Below are 22,243 nucleotides of genomic sequence, written 5' to 3' on the forward strand. Positions count from 1 at the left end.
TAAAGAATTTGAAAAGATTTTGAAAAATTACAAATCTTCCATGTTATATGAGAGCTACCATATTTGAATTTATTGCCAACTTAGCGCTACTGCTACCTACTGGTAGTGATTGGGAATATGTTGAACGTCCTCAGACACGCCATTTTTGATTTATGTAAATTGTTAGTTTTTGACAGGTGTATTCAAACGAAATATTTGTACTCTACTACCGTTCGTAAATAAATATATTTCAAGCAGTGGTGGGTAAAAAAATTATTATTGTCTCCGTAGTGTATTGGCAAGAATACGAAGCTATAATGCGGGAGGTCCCAGGTTCAAGTCACGCTCAATCAATTTTTCTACCCATGTAGTAATAATTATTTTAGTTTTATTAAGTTTATGCATGCATGCATAATTGAATTCGTCTGTTGTTTTATTAATTTGTTCCAGTCTTGATTAAAATGTCAAAAATATTAATAAATACATAATATATTTTATAAGGAATCAACAAAAGCGTTATAATTTAGTACGTAAAGAAAATTACCATTAAACATCTGTATTTTGATAAAATTTTCGCTAGTAGAAAAAACATTGTTAGTAATTCGTGCGTAAGTTCTTTTTTTGACTCATGTGATTGTCGAATATTCACATTTGTCGAAAAAAGGCTACTTTACACACTTGTACGTAAATAACTTATTAAACTTAACGGATGTTCATTATGTTATGTCTATTTGTTTTTAAATTATTCACTCGCTTTTATATGTATATAAAAAAACATAATTCAAAACTAAATTATGCAAGTACACCATGTTCAAGCCCAATCTTATTTCCATACACTTGCAAGCTTCGGCTGGGATGATTTTCAACATTACTCTTTATTACCTCAATGGCGCGTTTCTCAAGCGTATTTTTGAGTTTCGAAAAGGTAGCAAAATCTGGCGGATACGATGGCCGAGCAATGACTTTCGTTCCGTGTTTGATTAAAAAAAAATCAGTCACAATCACACCAGGGAATAATGCGGATAAACTTAATTTTCCACCGACTTCGACGTGGTTTTTTTCGTATTAAACACGCTTTTTACGCTACGACTACACAATTACACTGTCTGACGCGAGTTTCGATAACTTCAGAGACTAACTTTACCTTCGTTATTAATAAACAAACACTAATTGAGAGTCAAACTTTTGAAAAATATCAATGCGTCTTGGTTTCGCCATCACATTTAAAGTCTAAATTCATTTACTTAAGACCCTCTTTTATTTTAAAATGTTATGTTACGCCAATGGAATTGTAAGTCGAATCAAATTTGAGTGTAGTTTTAAATAGGTGCTGTAATTAGAAGATTCGTTTTCATTTTTATTTGGTTAGTACTTGAGACTATAAATTGATGAATTTTTAACATTTGAAAGAAATAACAACAATGGAATTTGTTTTCAAGGTGAGTTTTTTTTAATAAAAAAGTAGTTGAAACTAAAAAATTAGTCTTTATGTATAACAGGGTTAGGTTAGGTTATTAATCACGAGTGTTAGTTGCTATTTTTAATTTACATTGTTTTTTATTCTTTCTCAATTAAAATAGGAGCCCTACGTTAGTACTAGTTTCATAGTCTATTATTTAAATCTCATATAAACTTTTTTTGGTGAAATAACGTGTCAATATCACGTGGAAAAATGGTTTTTACGTCTTATTATCTCATCAAAAACACAAAACTTTCGTCAAAAATACTGTCATCCTCAGGAATCATTACCTGATCAAAAATATGATTTTGTGACTATTTTGAGAGAAAAATGGTAAATATGTAATCAAAGTAAAAAAATCAACTTTAACATCCTGTATATTATTCCAATTAAGAAAAAGTCTGTATTTAATTTTTCTAATATTTTGATCTGTACATATATTTAAAATTTTTATTTTGATATGTAGTGTAGCTTTAGATGTAATATTTTGACATTCCAAAGTTTTTTTTACATAGAACTGGGAAGTTACTAACCTTTACCCATGAATAAAAAGACCTGCAATAAATACTTTTTAAAATGAAACTTTTACTATTAAATTCCATCATAATGTTCAACTCCATCAAATATTTTCAAATATAAGTGAAACGTGTTCCGACTAAGTGAAACAAATAGTCTCTCATTCTCTCTCCATCGAGCGTTTCAGTTAGTTCTGCGCGTATTAAGGATGCGCAGTATAGATAAAGTGTCTCGAGAGAAAATTAATGTTGTCGGCACTGTAGCGTAGGGAAGTTTTTCCCCATACCAACTATCATTACATATATGGGCGGTACAGATATTTCGATCTTCACATGATTAAAGCTTGTGAAACTTTCTTGGTGTTAACCAATAGAAAATCTTTCTATGGGTACTTATAGTCATACAACTGTGGAAAGCTTCTAACAGTGTTGTATAGTCTAAAAGACGTTACTGACTTTCAGATATTACTTTTTTCTATTTTTTTTTTCCATATTAGTTTTGAAAATAAAACATTATTATTAATATTTCCATAACCAAAGAACAAGGATGTTGTAAACAAGACAATTCCACAAATACAGACTCACCTGAAGTATTCTGTGGTCATAACCTCAAAAAATTAAAGAGTTAAATTAAGAAGTTGAAAGATGAGGAACTCTTAGTTTTATTTTAATTTCAATTTACTGTTAATTATCTGCATGGATTGCAAGTACCATTTCAGTGTCTTCCAACTAGTTATATTGTTTCTTGGTATGAAAACATCAATGTCACCAAGTATATCGATGAGTTTGAATCCTTCTTAAAATAGTGAAGTATAAAAAATATTTTCAGGATGAAAATGACGTTACCAATAATATCCAAATATATTCTTCGAGAGTATCTACACCACTACCAAAACAAAGAAGTTTTCTTAAACATGACGACACTCAATATGAAAAATTTTGTGACTACCTGAATAAACCACAAGCCAAATTGAAAATATTATTACCTCATAAGTATGGATCTAGAATAGGATTAAGAAAATTCGATTTTCAAAAAATTGATGAAGTCTCAAGAAAAAATGCATATAAATGCGTATATTCCGAAAGATCTACCAAAATTTTGGGACATACCGAAATATTTCCTAAAAGGCGTTTGTATACCAAGGATATTCCAGGGGTAGATGAAAATGTACAAGATGGTGATAGAAAAACCAAATACAAGCGAAAGTGGAAAGGTGCTGTAGAAAAAAGCAGGAAACAATTATCACAAATTGTGAATATATTTGACAGGAAATCAAAAACAAAATTAAAACCGGAAAATATGGAAAAATATGTTAAACTTTTTGATATAAAAATTCATGAATAAGTACACATTTATTTTGAATGCGATTTGATGCTTCGTAATATCGAAGATATAATTTTGTATATTATTTTTATGTTTTCTGTTATTTTTAGTGATATGGGTTGAAAATTTTTTATATAATGCAAGTTTAGTTGCATTTACAAAATCTAAACAATTTTGTGTCGTTGGAATCAGTTTACTACGACTTTACAAACATTACACTCTCTGGTCCTTCAAGTCTGGTTCGTATCCGGCTAGAAGGACCAGTACAATAGTGAATTTTTATACTTCCACTGTTGGCTACGATTATAGAAACACTATATTAGAGCTTGGTTCATTTCCGGCTCGAAATACCAGTACAATAGTGAATGTTTCTATTTTCATTGTTTACTACGACTTTACAAATACTATACAGTCTGGTTATTCGAGCCTGGTTCATACCCGGCTCGAAGGACCAGTACAAAGTGAATGTTTATGTACTAGTGTAAATATTAAAATTTATATAGATGCATTTTGGACAAATGAAATTTAATCATGATAATGAAATGACAAATAGTATACTCAAGTTGTCAATGCTAATTATTGTGCTGGACGCAATATATAAGTACATTAAAGAAATTGTTATTAGAAAAACATAATTTATACAAGATATTATTGTTTATCATTTATTTATTTATTAGGTTGACTATATATATCATTGTTATATTTTAAAATAAATATTTATAAATATATCACCGTTTATTTTTTTTTTCTAAATTTTGAAATACAACAGAACAAAAATTGAATATTGAATTGACTTATTCCCAATCCACCAGTTTTATAATAAATTTAAATGTTCTAAATTACCATTTCTATGATATTATTAGCAACGAAATCAATCAATATCAAAACAATATATAATATAGTAGAACAAGAAAAATATAATAATTTACTTATAGAATGAAGAAAATTTTTGTAACAAAAAAATTAATTACAATCTCAAAACTGACAAAATTTTTAATAATTGTATAGGTTAGAAATAGAAGGAGTCATATTTTAGCATTTTTAAGCCCTTGCAAGAAATGTGTAATTAGAAAGAGAATTCAGGTATTCATACAGGAATTGGTCTTAATTTACAAAAATTTCTTTGTTAAATTTACCAAATATGTAGCAAAAATTATTGGGTAGTAATTTAGTAAAAAGTTATTTCTCGTTAAACTTCATTAATCCAGAATATATCCTCTAACCAACTTTTGTACCCAGGTCCCATGAAAAGTGTTCTCTGGAGAAGAACGCAGTTCAACAGTACTTGGAGAGGAGTTTCCTTTTTACATTTGCATTTTAGATATTGAGCTAAACAAAAGTTGATTCTTTAGGGGGTATTAAGACCCATGAAGTCGGGAGTACAATTTAGCCTTTGTGCCCAGGTCCCATGAAAAATATCTCCTGGAGAAGAACACAGTTGCAATATGGTTGGAGTGGAGCTGGAAATAGAAGACGAAGATCTTTGGCAGCTCACATTCTGAACATTCTAAGAGAAGTGGGATTAATAGTTCAGCAGGAAAAAAGGGGTACCCTAAAATCCATATATACATACATGGTTGCAGTGGATTTTCTTTTTTACATTTGTCGTTTATACATTGAACAAATTGTGTAATGTCTAATCATCTCGAGGTGATTTACTCTGGTACCAGTGGCCAAAATGATGATTAGGGTTAGTCTTTCGGTGTATCATATAATGGTAGACAACTATTCGGAAGGTTGTCTCCAGCGCTTTGTCCATTAGACTTCTGATTAAATCATTGGATAAACCATACAAGTATTTGTATTTATTTTCTTTATCTGTCATGTAATTTGGAGACAATTTAGTGTTACGGCTCAAATATCTTTAACTGGTATTGATAAATTATTTCTATTAATCTAAAGGTCCAGAGAAAATTAAATAACAAGGTAAAAAATTTATTCACAGTCTATAGTACTACTACTTATGTATTTCAAGAACTTGTCATTTTTAGTAAAATCTTCGTTGTGTTTCAATGCTTGAAGACAACTCCCAAAAAGCTTACGGTAATCTTTAGATATGGTTTCTTCTGCATTCATGTGAAAAAGCCATTCCAAAACCTAATAACATAAAATATTTATATAAAAAATTAAATAATACAAGGAAAAATTCGACATTAGAGTTTCATATGAAAAAAATACAAATTTTCTTGTAAATAAAAGTTTGCAAAAACAAAATCAACTTAATTTTCGTTTAAATTTTTTAACTGATATTTCCATCAAATAAATGAATTTTTTTACTGAAAAAAATATAAACAAATTATTTAAACATAACAATACACACACCAATAAAAAAACAATAATACTTCGGGTGCCCCAGTGACTTACATCCACATCACAAACGATAGCCAACTGTATCCCATGATTTATCACCTTTAAACTATTTTTTTTTTCGGAAATACACACAAAAAAAATTGTGTACAATATTTGTTAATATAGAATAAAGTAGAATATAGTTGTAGTTTTGTGGTTTTGACAGCTTATTTTTTGTACTTTAATAAATCATAAAATTAAGGAAAATATATATATATATATATATATATATATATATATATATATATATATATATATATATATATATATATATATATAGGGTGTACTATTTATAAAATTATGTTAATATATTATTTCAGAATACTTCAACACCATGTATACTTCCAATCGATTTATTATGTTTCGATAGTCCCTGCCCAGCTACAATGGAATTTTAAAATTTGGTGAAGGCGCATATGGCGGAATTCTTTTGATGTTTGAATGTAAAGAATTCTTTTATAGCAAGCGGTTTACTTACAGGAAGGTCTATTTATTTATTTGTTTTGTTTCTTTTTGTTTTAAATCTAGAGAATTCTCTTGAGATAGGTATAAAGTACATAATATAGCGCAGTTGGTTTAGTTTTAAATAAATAATCGTAGTGAACACAACGAAATAGAAAGTAATCGAATAATTTGAATAAATTGTTTTTTGATATTGAATTATTATAAGTTAGTTAAGTGTAGTGTAAATTATTTAAATAAATTAGTGTTTATTTTAATTAACCCCACGAATACAATATTGTGAATGAATACGAAAAACGTTAGAATATATTTATTTTTATCACCTACTTGAGCTGAACAAGCCTCCCACGTAACTCGATCTAAAAGGGCAGCAAGAGAAGCTGGAAACAGTTCCTTAATTTGTTTGTACTCGTTTTGGTTTTTATTAATGAATGTGTAGAAACCGGAGAAGTGTACAACAACGTATATTAAAACGTCAAACAGACAGCTGATAACTAAAACTTCAGATCTATCGGCAACTTTCGCTTGAATTCGACCAATTAAATCAAGACACCAAGGTACGGATTCTTCGATGTTTTTAATGTGCGTTTTTAGAACTTCTACCATATCAGGCCAAATAGACGTATCTCTGAAATATTGAAACAATTTCTATACAGGGTGGTCAAATAATCGAAGTAAGTAGCTATATTTGTTATTATAAATGTGATCAACAGAAATTCCTGGAAATTAAGTTGAAAAATTGTCCGCTAGGGGGAGTAACAATGATTCAAATTACAATAATTCAATTTTTTTTTTTCAATTCGATTAATTAACGTACGAATTTCAGGATTTATTGAACGGTATGCAAATTCTTGATTATTCAAAGTTTCTCTAATTTTTTTATTCCTTTGTTTGTCAGGTTGTACCATCGTTGAAGTCAAATCCTTCACAGTCAAACCATTCTTTGAAACTAGTAACAAGAAATAGTCACTCGCGATTAAATATCTAGAATTTATGGAACATTACCATGGAAACTGCGTCTTTGCATTGTTCTGGTGAAGAAGAACTTGTTTATTGCCAAAAATGATCAAAAAATAGTCACTCGATGTTAAATACGTAGAATAAGGTGGGTGAGTCAGCAACTCATAGCCTAATTCATAGACTTTTGTTATGGAAACTGCACAGTTGCGTTGTTCTGGTGAAAAAAAAAATGTTTCTTGGTTAAAAATAGTCAATCGGGACTAAATAGGGAGAATAAAGCGGATGAGTTCGCACTTCGTACCCTAATTCAAGGATTTTGACCATGAAAAGTGCTTCCTTGCATTGTTTTGGTGAAAAAAACTTGTTTCGTGGTAAAAATATAATCACTCGGTGCTAAATACGGAAAATAAGGTGGGTGAGTCAACAATTCGTAGTCTAACTCGTAGACTTTTGTTATGGAAACTGCACTCTTGCATTGTGTTGGTGAAAAAAAACTTGTTTCTTCGCCAAAAATAGCCACTCGGAGCTAAATACGGAGAACAAGACGGATAAATAATGGAAACTGCACATGTTTGTACTTTTTTCTGTTTGTTTTTACTACTGTCTGGTTTCTGGTGTATTTTTAGTGAATCTACGGTTACCAAACTGTGCAAAAATTAATTAAACAGTTGTACGAAGTCAAAAGCGATACCCATGTTTCAATAATATTTATTATACTCAAATGAGAATCAAATTAGATGCTTATAGCTTGATAAATTTCTCTAACTTTCAATTTCCCATCGTCCACCACCATATCATGACTTTTTTTTCAAAAGTTTCGGGTATAGTGACACCAACTGGACTACCAGAACGTTCGGCATCACAACAAACCACTTTTTTGCCATCGAACTTGATGGTAATTTAATGCAGGAAGTAATGTGCTGTCAACCACAAAATAAATGTCCCAGCTGATTCAAATTCAAACATAAAATCACTGAATCATTGACCGGTCTTCGTTTTATTAACATATATATGTAATTACTTATTCAAAGCAACTCACAGCAGTAAAATTGTTAGAAATTAGTGCTGAATTTTCAGTTTTTCACTCTAAAAATAAGAAACGAACCAAAAGTCAAAGTTAACTTAATATTTTGGATGAAAGTTGAAGTGTAGTGGTAGGATATTTTGTAATAAAAGAATATCAACCTGTAATTCATACTCCAAACGTCAATTAAATCATTTATCCAATCAAGTGGTGTCATTTTGGCATTTTTAGCTAGGGCACATCTCATTTTAACACTTTTTGGAAAATCCTCTGCATTATCGGTTATTTTAACACAGGCCGCTTCCTTTAAACACTTTGTAGGGGCAACAGCCATAACTTCGCACAGTTTCTTGAATAACTAAAATTCAAAAATCGAGAATACAGATAAGTCAAATCAAGTAAAACTTCAAATCCATATTAATAATGTCCTAATAAAAAAAGTAGAAACGAAATATGGACGAACTACCAGACCCATAAATTGGTTAATAGAAAGAAATTCCATGAAAAAATAACAAAATATTGAGCAAATCTAATTAAAATGTGCAAATGTTATAAAACAGTAATAGATGCTCCAGGATTTAAATTTGGTAAAACAATCCATAAAGGAATCAAAATAAAATTGGTTAAACACCTCATCCGACAAAGACCACGGAAAATCAGTCCTAAAACACTTATGGTCAAAAGAATTTTGCCAATAGACCTTATGTGAAGTATAAGAACGTGGTAAGCATCTAGGAAGAAAAGGAAAATGCCCCCAAAAGTTTTCAGATTGAAACCACTGATAAACTCAAAGTAACCAATGACTGTTAAGCACCTAGGCCTTCTGATATTCCCAGCGAGCCCCACTAAAAATCGATGTCTTTTGAAAAAACCAATCATGCGGTTGTATGGCATTGATTAAGCGCACGCATGAGTGCTGGGACGTGATTGCAACACTTTTAGATACACCAATAATGAATTCTAGGTCCATTAGTGGATTTGTCAATCAAAATCGGACGAGAAAAGTCGCTCCATTATTGCCCGGGCACCTAAACGAACTAGATCTTGCAACCATCACTCACCACTTCTTGTAGGACTTTATTCCACTCCAGAACAGGCTACAGCGCAGATTTAAGACGTTATGGTTTGTAGATTGTAGAAGAATTTTTTTTTAAATAATATCAGTGATAAGGGATAAGGAATTTGTAAAAAAAAACATTTTTTTGAGGTAGGTGCTTGTCCTGGTTAATTAAAACTGTACTCACTTTTGAATTCACATCCGTTGTAAAAATTATACCATCCAAAACTTGAACTATGGTAATTTTATTAGTTTCTTGTACGTTTTCTTCGCGAAGAACGATCTTCAGTTGATCAAACATACGATCTATCAAATTATATTCATCCGTATCTTGTTTCAATACATGCCAAATTGATATTTCGAAAAATGGTCTCAAAATCATGGGTTGTATACTTCGAACCAAATATTTTAAATTTTTGAAAATTAATAAAATATCCTCATCCTGCAACGATAACAATTTATCTTATCAATAAACAAGATGTGATCAAATAAGACGTTCGAAGAAGAAAATTTCATGTATTTGGTGAAAGAAGAAAAAGAAGAAATCGATGTAAGAATTAGCAAAAGTAACAGCTGTGCAAACAGCCTTAGAAGAATATCAACATTCGAAAGAGATATCCAAATCTACGAAAGATAATTTTTAGTAAGAAGAATTTTTGGAGGTAAACAGACAGACTTAGGATGGGAGACAAAATCAAACCATGAAATTTACACACTTTTCAATCAGTCACCAATCAGCGTGTTTATAAAGACAAGAAGGTCACTTAGAACGTATGCACGAAGATAAGATTCTTGAAACGAATTGCATGGAAGATACCAGATGGAAAGAGTTAAAGAATAAGACCAAGAAAACAGTGGAGAGAAAAATCAATGGACCGAAAGAAGTGGAAAGAAATTACAAGGCTATGGATCTAAATGGTTTAAGTCTTTATATACACCTTCTTCATCCACTTCACTCCAATACCACTCCAGCATCCAGCGAAGCCCTAAAACCCCCAAATCCGCCAAAAGTTCCCGTTTAATTACAAGGTCCAGGCGACTAGCTCAAGACGAGCAGTGAGTGAATCGGAATCGGATTTCTTCTTAACAATAAAGGAATAACCACCTTATCTCCAAACTTCTCAAGGTAACATTAGAAGCTATGCTAAAACTCGATTCCAAATGGAGCTTGTGTGAATGGAGGAACCTATTGGTACCTCTGGGTATCAAAACATCAACTGATTCTGATATGGTGGCATAATTGGGTGAAGTGGATAAATGAATGACTGTAGAAAGAACAGTTTGATAGTGATAAAGTTATTAAGATCTGTAGAGAAGGTACAGTCCTCACAAAACTAGTAGAAGCTGAGCTGACCTTTGGGACATGAAGGTTTTAAAGGGAATGAAATTCCAAAGGAGTCGCTTTGGAAATGACCCTTTCCAAAAACATCTTACCTTTGGATTTTCTGTAACAGTTATTAAATAATTGTCGATTAGTCTTCTTGCAGTACCGGACATCACTACCTGATGTGAAGCGATATCTACAGCATATTCTTTAGTTTTAGGATCGTGAATCAATTCTTGTAGGAAACACCAATCTAATGGAGGTAACGGTTTGCTGTATACTTCACTGAATATTTTTAGACATTCAATGTAGAGTTTATTGTGGATACTACCCCTCCATTTGTTTACCTATAAAATTTCATGATAAATTAAAGCATAATTTGAGCAAAAAATATTATAGGAAGGTTGAATTAAAACTCTGTAAATATAAAATTAAAGTATTTTTAATTTCAACCACTATTGAAGAAATTATAGCATCTGATTTCATTTAATCGAGACAATTCTGGGGTAGATTTACTAAAAGTCGCAAGGCACTATCAATTACACCCCAAAAAAAGTGTAGGAGATGAAGGTTAGTGCTTTTAGTCGGCCATAGGATTACTGGGAAGTTCGGTAATATGTCATCAAGAGTTGCCATGCAAGAAAAAAAAATTTACTCCCATAAAAAAACGATTTTTGATACAAATATTGTAACAATGAACCTATTTCAATGATTTCGGATGGCTCTCCATATATATGCTACTCCATCCTATGACTGATCCACCACCACCACATAATCTGTAAGGGATGACGATACACTGAAACTTAAAAGATCTCTTGTCCTTTCTCCCCTATTCAGTTTCCGAAGACTGTCTTGGTTATTTATTTTATTCCTAACCCTTAAATAAATTCTAGGACATCCAATATCTTCAGTTTCTTCTTCTTAACTTATAAAATTTGCTGTCTTTTATTTGCACCAGGTTCCAGTCCACCCTTCAGAACTTTCTGGTTAATGCATTCTTTAGATTTTAGATTCAAAGTCGCATTTTTTCCGTGTTTTAGCCTTGTCCCAATATACCATTTTTTATTTATTTTGGGGCTCTTTCTTTGCTATAATTTATCATCCATCTCTTCATATGGTTATATACACAAATATTTTGTTCGCTATTCTGCACTCATCTAAAAACATTTTTGTTGTTATTGGTAGTGTTTCCAGTCCGAATGATCTCTAGTTAACTGTAGTCATATTCTAAGATATGATGAGGTCAAAGGAGATCCAATTTGGGGCATTATGAGCTTTAAACTCAACTACTTACATCACCTGGTGTTCTTTGAAAACTTCCTATCACTTAGAACCTTTTAACAGTTGTGTCATACGGAAGTTTTGTACTGTTCTCCAATCTCCAATCAATCCAATGAATGAATAGCTGCAGCACACTGTTTAGGGTGAGATTATAGTTGAGTTTAGTTCATTTATATACACAAACATTTTTTTTAATAAATATTATCATGAAAAATTTCTGTCATATTCAGAGTAACGTTTCTTAAAATTATCTTACCCATGCTTTAATAAATACTCCTATTTCTTTAACTATACTATGAGTAGGTAAATAATTGTAGTTAATTGGTTCTTTAGGTCCTTTCTGTTGATAAACATACTTTAAATATCCATCTATTTCAATGGACATCATGTTTTTTATAAATTGTACAGATGCATCTGACGCCCTATGTTCTATTAAAAAATATATCCATGTCTTACCTAAAAAAATATTTACATGGGAAGCGAAAGAATCAAAAAAATCCAATTCAAAAAGTATTTTTGGGTAGATTTATTGGAGTTGGCTGTGACATAGGAATTGATCCTCTGCAGGGAGGAAAATCGGACGACTAGTGACCAGAAGACAATGAAAAAAGAGCTCTAGTCAAAGTAAAAACAGATCATCCCCATTTGGGGTTTATTTTGTAAGTTTTTTTTTGTTTTTGGCAGGTGAATCTTTTCGAAACGATTTTTTTATTCAGTCCCATAGCTCAATACATGAAGTCGTTTGTTTTAGGGTGGTTATGTACACTTTGTATAACAAAAGCTTGTCTTCTAATCGCAATTTGAGTACACTTTTGGAAATTAAATAGAAATAAAAATTTTTTTCTAAATATATGATGTTCCCATGCTAGTATTGAGTCTTTTTTTCAGTTCCCAGGTTTCCTATATTTAGGGAATGTTGTATTTGTACGTGATTTAGAAAAACTAGTAACTAGTTGTACTCTATTAACCTGTAGGTATAAAACCAGTTTCACAGGAATTCATTTTGTAAAGAAAACCTTTATAACCTTTGTTTGTACCAGCTATAGGGTTGGAAATTGATCTCAAAGGGGTATAAATCGATAAAAAAACAATCTACTAGAGTGGAAATATATGTTAGGTTGTTATTTGGAAGAAGACGCAAAGTTGATAGGTTATACCTAATACCGACTGCGCGGTGGAAACACTTTCGGGCTCGAGATACTTCTCGGGTAAAGTTTTACTAATGTGTTCAATCCCAAATGATACCAGACTCGAAAGAGCAGCTTCGCTTATTTGGGTATCTCCGTATTCTACGTATTCCCATAATTTTTTTGTCACTGCTTCAAATAAATCTTTATATGAATCCGAATCCAGCAACTGAGGAACTTCTTTAATTAACGAACATAAACTGAAATATAAGGTTTTTGTAAACTACACATAATCATGAAATATCTGTATAAAATGCAGTCGAAGTTTATTAAAAAAAATGAATTATATAAATACAAAATGATTTGGATTTGTTGAGGAATCAAATAATTCCCACAAGAAGAAACTAAATTGGTAACAATTTCAGTGCCATTTCACCACAATCTGATCTGAAATTTCCATATATACAAGAAAAAATCCCACACCAAAGTATAAAACACCACAAAATACAAAAAGGAAATGCCCAACTAACCTAAGAATTGTTGAGAAGGGCTTTTCGTCAAGGTCAAATAATTCCTTCAATAAGAAATACAGTTCCATATATACAAGAAAAAATCTTAGAAACCATCACGATAGACTTGAAAACAAAGACAATCATCACTTCCTAGAACCCCAAAACACATAAAGACTGGAAAGGAATTGGCCAGGTGACGTAAGAATTGGTTAAAAGAACTTTTACTGCAATAGGACAGACAGTTGGCAACAATTTTAATTCCATTTCATCAGGATGGTGCTTCACTTCACTTTAATGTTGCCGATGAATGAAGTTTTCCAAAAAAAATGGATTAGAAGGAAAAGTACAATAGAGTAGCAAGCTAGATCTCTTGATTTCGACAAGTTTTTCTAATGATAACTGAAAAATGAAATGAAATGAAAACAAATCCTAATAATTTGAATGAACTGCAAAATGGATATTGGTAACACTCCCATCAATACCATCCCTACCAGCTTGAAGACCTGTTATCACACTTAAATGAAGCAGCGTCGTGGGTAACTCCTCGACAAAAATAATCAAAGATCTACCAGCCACAGTTCGAAAAACAATCTTTGAAAAGATGAAATGTAGATGACGCTGGCAAAGTACCAAATCACCTGAGGACAAACGAAAGCTTTCATGATTGCTGGAGCTTACAAAGAAACCAAACAGAAAAAAAATCCTCAAACTTTATCCCTACAGTGTAAAAGAAGAATTTAATGGCTTTGGTGACAGATGCATTGCATACTTTGGAAATCTTGAACAGTTTTCGTGAGTCAATCTGACGAGAACAGATGCTGTTGATTAGGAAAAAACCGAAACTTTTGTTGAAATCATCGATAGCAGTCTTCTTAATGAAAATATGACAACAAACAATGATCAGTTGTTTGACAAAATTGTGTCAAATGCAGTCAAATGGGAAGCAGTGGGAGACTACCAGAGATGTAATTCCAATCACATTATGATTCTTTGTTTTTGTGTTAGTACCATGGCTTCGACTCCTTCGACTCGTCAAATGAAGACAGATAACCCCCGTTTTGAAGAGTGCGCTTATATCTTAAGTGAAGATATAAATGCGGAATTCCAGTAATATCTAGAGAGATTGAATCGAAATGAAATAAATGAAAAGTTTTTAAAGAGAGTCAAAAATTTGACCAATCCATGAGTCCATGAAATCAAATCCGGTTATTCGAGACTCCAGAGGAGATTGGGCGCGATCAAATTCTTACGAGTCACCCTTGCAAATGAGAATTTTAAGGAAGACAAATCAGTTGATTACTGATCTTCATTTTGTATTCCAATTACAAGTTTTTGCTTGATTTTAATTGGCTAAACAGCTTATCAGACGAAAATTTTATTATAACGGCGGAGTCTTGAAGAAATATCAAAAAAAAAACAAAAAAATATCGAACGCGTTTTCAATCTAATCCCAGTTATTACCTTTTGACAACTGGAAGTCGTCTATCATTCGTAAATTTAGGTGCTAATGTACTCCAAGTAGTTTGTATATCGATAATTCCATTTCTGCATAAGATAGTTATGGCTTCTATAGCTAAAGAACAAGGCAGAGCACCATTTTCATTATCGCAGTCATTCAAGATTTTTGATAAATGAGCTACAGCATCTTTTCCATATAGTTCAGGCCTGAAAAGATCATTTTTATAAATATTAACAAATGTACATTAATAATCATTTATTGTTAAATTTTCAACTTAAAAACATTTTTGTAGAGTTTGAGTTTCGAAAATGATAAAAATATTGATAAGCAAGAGACTTTTTATAGCCAGTGAACCACCTAGAACTCAGTTTTTTGCACTTCGAACCATACAATCAATGACCAGTATCTCAGGTAACTGTTACTTTGAATGAAATATAAAACCAGGATAAAAATTGAAACTTCTAATCAAAAATCATTCTTAAAACAATGTCTTGGTAGTTATATCAACCACTGGGAAAAGGATGTCGATCTTGAGAAGACGGTATTGATCACTTTATGAATTGCTGTGCTAAAAAAATTTGCTTTAAGCTACATAATATCTACTTGCTAATTAAGGGTGCAAAAAGTAGGAAATTTACTTGGATCCTTTTTATACCAAATAAATATGGATTTTATAATTTATTTGACCTCTTTGGAGTTGCTACAAACATTGGACGTTTGTATTTTGCTAAACAAAAACAATATTTCCAAAAAGTTGCAACAATAACTTCAATATATGTGCTCAAAATGTGCTGTAAATATTAAAATATCCATCCCAAAGAAGTATTTTTCCTCATAAGGGTCCTTTTCGACTTCCTAAGTTACTTTGCATTATATAAAAAAAGAATTATCCTGTAATATCCCCACAAAATCCTTTTATTCGCAGGAATCGAGATTCAAGAAAACATTTGTTTGTACTACTTGGAAAATCTTTTCTTTTCAACAGATAAATTTGATTTTTTTTTATTCGACTCGATATTTTTTGTTTCGTAATTTCAGATGCAATTTTTTGGATAAAATTAATTTTTGAAGGTAAATATACAAAGTGGTTACATAAAAAAATAATTATTCTTACTTCCTGTCACAGAGTTCTTTTAAAACATAAGCTTTTGTTACATATCGTTCCCACTTTTTCTCAACAGGTGTATCATATACCAGGAGATCTTCTAAATATATGTAACACTTGTTATTAATTTTCCATGCATCCAAAGCCAAAGAAATTCCAACATTAAAAAGATTTTCCGATCTTTTACTAACTGCTCGTATTAACGCCATAACTTTCGGAATGTTATCTTGATAAATTACTAGTTTTGGTAAAGATTTCAAAAGAGCGAAATGGTAGTTTGGATATAGATTGTTCGATAACTTGTATAAAATTAATGTTAATAATTTGGAAGAGAAAATTATTTCTTTTTCCGCGCATTTAAGTAGAAGCTCTAAAATTATTAGAGATATTTCTGGATCTTGGTATTCGATCATCATAAAACCGCAAAGGAAATTAAAAATATCCACAGTATATTCATCGGGAATTTGTTTAATTTCTTCCAACCATTCCTTGAGGTCCTGTTCCTCGGAAAATCTTTCTAAATTTAATGTTAAATTAACGGTAATGAATATCATTTTATTGGTGCAAATTAGATTTTTATATCTGGAAGAAAAATCTTTTAATTTTTCATTCGCATTCAATTTATAGTTTGTGTTATTCCTTTTGTTCACTGATGTAATTATTTCTTTTGCCAATTGATGAGCTTCATTAAGAAATGTACAAGGAGAAGTTAACCAAGGTAATAAAGAAGCTTTGAGAGTTTCTAATGCGAATAAAGAAGCGTATTCTTGATCTAGCATCGGTTTACCTTAAATAAAAATATATCATCAATTTCCTCTATAAAGATTAAAAAATATAGATTAGAACGAAATCTTTGTAAACCTGGCAGTCAAAAACCAAATTGTACTTTAATATATTTTACAAGCTTTCGAATAATTTCAATCCCTGATGATGTATACTATTAGTTATTCGAAAGCTTGGAAAATATATTAAAGTACAATTTGGTTTTTGATTTGCCACAGTACCACAACAATTAGTTTATTAAAAATTATATATATAAATAAAAAGTGATTATTACACTCATAAAAATGAATACTTACATGTTAAAAGTATATTTTTCAAATGTATGGGTGAACATACATCAATTATTTGAGAAAATATCAGAAGTATACTATCGATCATAACTAATTTTCTGTTTTCGAATATTTGTCGTAAACAACATAGAGCTGGTTGCATGTCAAATTTATACAGTGCCATATTATAAAGAAGACTCGCGTGCCATAATATTACTACTTCTATATTTAAAATTGTTTCAATGTTTGGATTTCTTAACGCCTCTATGAAATGATTATTTATTATTTGAATTTCTTCTTTTTTTTCTACCTAAAACAACAACGATTCATTGATATCACAAAGTTTAGATACCAAGAAAACCAACGCCACATCCATGCTAAATGAAGATGTAAAGAAGATACATACAAGAAAAAATAGAAAGAGACTATAAGGAACTAGGAACATAAAATATCTTACAGGAAAAAAATTAATAAGGAATATAACTTGAAGATATAGAGCATCGGTAGTGATAAAACGACTTAATGTGGATGATGCAGAAGATAATGAAAATAAGTTTTGGGAAGAAATGACAATAATAATGGAAGAAGCAAAAGGAATGATAATAATAATAAAACACTTCAAATGTATCTGTACTTGGAGAAATATTAGTTAACATTGATATCCATAGATAAACCAGTGGAAAGAAGAATCCATAGTAGATAACATATAAAAGATGAAAAAGAGAATTAATTATAGTGTGTACATAACCAAATACCTAATACTGAGAGAAATTATATTATTGATGAAAGCAATTCAGCTGAAATGTGCTCAGATTATACTTTAAATATTAAAAAATCTATTCCAAACGTTTATTTTTTCCCAGAAGGTCCTTTTTGTAAAGCGAAGTTAAGAAGCTCTTTCTCAATAATGATTAATTAATATGATAAAGTTTGTTATCTAAAACAGCAACAACAAGACCAAAGCAGCATCCGGGCAAACTAATAAAAAAGCAAAATGAAGATGTAAAGAAGATACAAACAAGAAAAAAACGTTTATTTTTTTACCAGAAAGTTCTTTTTTCATACCAAAGTTCGGGAGCCCTTTCTTGTATTCTGTTCAAACTGACCTTGGAAAGAATATTCAGGAGACTGTAGACCAACCCTGGAAGAACCCTACTCAACCGATTAAGACAGAAGGTGGCCTGCGCATTCGATGTAGACCTGCTAAGCAGTATTAAATAGAGCTTTGAGTGGACTTCCGAACATTCAATTAAAAATCCAATCGAGCAAGACTCAGTGTTCACGAAGCTAAAATGCTCATACTTGAAAACAACGAGACTGCACTGGAGATATGGGAGAGTGCTCAGAAGATGATGGAATCCCGCCTACTTAACAGGCGCACAAAAGAAAGATCTATTAAGACCAGTTGTCATATATGCTTCTAAAACCTGGGTAGTGACTGCTGAAGACAAACTGAGACTTCATTCGTGGGAGAGGAAAGTACTTCGGCGCATCTATAGCCCAATCCAAGACAAAGAGAATGGAGCATCTGTATGGAGTCATACTTAGTATTTTGTGGATTAAGAAAAATGTACAAAAAAATGAATCTAGAACCCTTTATACATGCTATGTCTTCAATTATTTTTAAAAATTCATTCGTTTGTAATAAATGTTTTAAAACATTATTATAATTAAAATAAAACTGTTTAAGATATATTGTTAATTACTCACTTGTAACCAAGAAATTATTTTACCAAACAAATGTGTACCAGCATCTTTAGAATTTAATAATAATGCCCATAATCTGCATCTCAACAATTCTATATTATTTCTCGATGGACAACACAAGCAGTACAAATAGAATGGTTCAAATATTTTGTTAATCATAGACCTAAAATATGGAAAATCATAATTGAATTTTCAACTATGTAAATGCCTCAAACAACCAAAAGTAGCCGACATTACAGCAGTGCCAGAGTAAAAACCCAAATAATGTTAACACACAGACCCATTACTATTTTTTAAATTATATCTAAACTCCTAATATACAGAATGAGTCCTATTCTAACTGAAATTCTGCATTAGCAATTTGACTTCCCCATTTACACTCTACCATTCAACAAAAAACATATATTGCCCATCAGTATTCCTTGACATGAATCAAGCCTTTGATAAGGTGTGGTACAAAAACCTTTTTTTCAAAATAAAACATTACCTTCCATCTTACTTCAAATAAATACTTAACAAGCAGACAGTTCAGAATTAGAATCAATGAAGAAGTCTTAGATACATTCCTGATCAAATCTGAGGTACTACAGGGCAGCATTCTGAGGCCATGATTTTATTTACTATATACATCAGATCTCTCTACAGAAAATACTGTAACATGAAGGATTTTACAGTCAAGTCATTCAATCACCTCTGACACCAATTAGACAGTTTAGAAGATGGGACAAGAAACTGGAAAATGGAAATAACATTCAGTTAAAGAAAGAAAAAATATATAGCCCATCAATATTCCTTGGCATGCTGTACATGAAAAATCTAAATCTTAACACCTTGCAAAATCATTGGATTCAAGTTATTTCAGCACTAAGTGACATTTAACCAACAGGTTTTGCAAATTACATATTAGCCCCACTCGACTCACAAATTGTTATCTAATGTCAGCTTTTCCTCTGCCAACATTGTCATATGAAGCTGACAGTAAAATATATTCTATCCGAGTGTCCCAACTACAACTAAAGACTTCATTTTCTTAGTATAAAATCAAACAGCTTCCAAAATATACTATCTAGCCATTACACTGAAATTGATTGTATTTAATCTGATGAATTCCTTAACTTCTAATTTATTTGTATAAAAATTATATTATGTATTGTTACTTAATTGTTTACGAAAATAATAAACCACACCTTGACCAATTTTACGTTTAATTTGAAGATTTTTGTTTTCAAAATGTTGCATTTCTAATTTACTAGTCATTTTTTTGAATGCAATAGAATATGTTTAACTTAAAATATATTTCAAAAAATGTGAGAAAGCAAAATCCAAAATTCTATTTCTAAGGACAATGCATGAATGTTAAGTATTATAGAAAACCATACCCATCAAAATCTTCCAGTAAATTTTGTATCTTGACAAAAATATGATAAGCTGCATCTGGTTTTTCCATAATTAATGTTATAAAGGGATGTTGTGGAGAATATAACTTGAATACATAGTTTTTATCATTCGGTAATAAGCACAATAAATCTCCTAATATATTGGTTAAAGTAGAAAGACACCTAAAATATAATATCCTATTATTAAAATAAGAATCTATAACTTATCATTTTATAAAGTATCTTGATATTAAACTGGTATTTAATAATAAAAAATTTGATCAGCCTTGGATAAAAGATAACCTGGCCAGTATGTAGAATACACATTATTCAAAAGGATTCTCAAATTTACAAATTCAAATGTTATAATTCCGAGTTTCAATACACACTTAAATTTACTATTGGGCCGTTTTTTATTGTTTCTTCTAAATTGTATCTTATATCTTACTTTATTGAATTCATGCTACTAATAAAATCTGTGTGAATTACATCAGCAGATAATATTCGATCACTAATAAGCATCATGATAGCTTTTCCCGACACTTCACTTATTAAAGGATCAGCGTTCATCATCTTTTCTTTTAAAAACTTAACTTCGGGAAAATCTCTAAGACCTTCGGCATGTTTTCTTTTCACGTTATTAATTATTTTTGATATTAAATTAGATATATTAATTGGATTATTAGAATACAATTTATTTTCTATTATATCCATATTTATGGATTAATTACTAAAATGTGTTAATATAAATTTAATATTTTTAAAACACAATATAAAAAACAAAATAGGTTATGTTATCAGTATCTTTGTATGTCATCATGGAGGTGGAAAATTGTAAATAAAAGTATAAAGCCTGTTACATACGTATGCGGTTCCATTCGGCTCGGTAGAAACCGGAAACGAATGAAACCATGTTACACATACACGATTTTCGCAAGGTTTATATTACGTTTTTTCGAAGACAAATTTTTCAAATACTTTAGAATGTCAACTAAATCATTTGATGAAGGACCGTCATCAACGCCAAAATACATTTATGAGGGAATGTATTCAACCGATTCAGAACCTGTTCGTGTCGAGGGAGTATTCGGTGTTTTACTGTTTCTATTAGTTACCGAAGCATCGTTGCAAACCTTGTTGGTTGCGACTGAAAAAGAACCGAGATTGAACCAACCGAATGAAACAGCATACGTATGAAACAGGCCTAAGAGTGTTTAGGACTAATTGTACATGTATTAAAAAAAGTCTCCAAATTGCATTTTTATATTCATTCGTAAATAATATATTTATATATACTTTCTCTTATAGCAAAATCCAAGAATACAAAAACGTAGGTACTGTTACCTACTTTTATTAGAATATTTTCACAAAGGACATAAAGTCGTAAAATCAAGATCATATATTTTAAAAAATATATCTAAAAAGTTACTTATTCAATTTTTTACTAATTTGTCCCTTACATACATAAAATACTCTTGATTTTTGGTCTTAATAAATATTTTTTTACGTTTTGGACAAAGGTTAAAATACGTTCCAATAATAAATTATACACTTACCACTAGAGGTGGAGACTTCTAGTATTAGTTACTGTTACTAATGGTAATTATTTAAAATATTAGTTTTGATTTTTTGACAGGCCTTATATGATTAAATCCGTATATTTTCCAGTATTTTTTCCAAAATATGGAGAAGCTTGCGATTTGACATTATTTTCCAACGTTGGAATACAATATACATTATCTCACTTTCATATTTTAATTTGTAGTTGTTTTAATAATGTAAATATAATAGGAGTATATATTTTATGTATAGGTCATTTTGGGATGACGTCACAATCAGCCGCCATATTGTTTTTGGGGATAAATACTGCGTTATTAACATTAAAATTATAGTTATATTGGTGTTTTATTTTCGTATTTTTTATTTTGCTCTAAGGGGGTACGCTCTAACACGCGTTTCGACAACCAAGTTATCGTCTTCAGTAAGGGTGTTTAATATGAATATCCCAACGATTCCAAAAATTTCAAGTTATTAAAATGATAAAAAAATAAATACTATAGTGAAATATATATACATTTTATAACGTACTCGCTATCAAGGTATTACCTGTAAGTATATCTAACGCTACGTAGCGTTGTATATAAATAAGGGTTATAGATCATTTCGAGTAA

The 22,243-nt window shown here is 30.8% G+C and overlaps 2 protein-coding genes across 3 annotated transcripts; one reads left to right on the forward strand and one right to left on the reverse strand.

Moving 5' to 3' along the window:
• The first annotated feature begins 743 nt into the window (after positions 1-743).
• Positions 744-4,005, forward strand: LOC130452562 (uncharacterized). Of its 2 annotated transcripts, none has more exons than XM_056791920.1 (2): positions 744-1,418; positions 2,783-4,005. In XM_056791920.1, exons 1-2 carry the CDS (start codon positions 1,401-1,403, stop codon positions 3,296-3,298), a joined length of 534 nt encoding a protein of 177 aa, XP_056647898.1. In that variant the 5' UTR covers positions 744-1,400; the 3' UTR covers positions 3,299-4,005. The 2 variants fall into 2 exon arrangements, with proteins under 2 accessions (XP_056647898.1, XP_056647899.1); XM_056791921.1 differs by lacking the exon at positions 744-1,418 and adding an exon at positions 1,470-1,771.
• LOC130452560 (focadhesin) lies at positions 3,995-21,012 on the reverse strand. Its single transcript, XM_056791917.1, has 13 exons — positions 20,521-21,012; positions 20,076-20,255; positions 18,700-18,859; positions 17,017-17,299; positions 15,947-16,724; positions 14,835-15,038; positions 12,892-13,121; positions 11,991-12,190; positions 10,564-10,800; positions 9,317-9,571; positions 8,234-8,430; positions 6,416-6,716; positions 3,995-5,374 (listed from the first exon to the last, which is right to left on the reverse strand). The coding sequence occupies exons 1-13, from the start codon at positions 20,784-20,786 to the stop codon at positions 5,213-5,215; spliced, it is 3,453 nt and encodes a 1,150-aa protein (XP_056647895.1). The 5' UTR covers positions 20,787-21,012; the 3' UTR covers positions 3,995-5,212.
• Positions 21,013-22,243: the final 1,231 nt, after the last annotated feature.

Source organism: Diorhabda sublineata, chromosome 1, assembly GCF_026230105.1.
Source record: "Diorhabda sublineata isolate icDioSubl1.1 chromosome 1, icDioSubl1.1, whole genome shotgun sequence".
Lineage (NCBI taxonomy): Eukaryota > Metazoa > Arthropoda > Insecta > Coleoptera > Chrysomelidae > Diorhabda > Diorhabda sublineata.

Excerpts from the sequence above, each read along its gene's own strand:
- LOC130452560 (XM_056791917.1), bottom strand. The coding sequence starts at position 20,786 with ATGGATATAATAGAAAATAAATTGTATTCTAATAATCCAATTAATATA. Across the intron at positions 16,725-17,016 it reads GAAAAATATACTTTTAACAT|GTAAACCGATGCTAGATCAA; the intron begins GTAAGTATTCAT and ends TTTTTATTTAAG. Across the intron at positions 8,431-9,316 it reads CAACGGATGTGAATTCAAAA|TTATTCAAGAAACTGTGCGA; the intron begins GTGAGTACAGTT and ends TTTGAATTTTAG.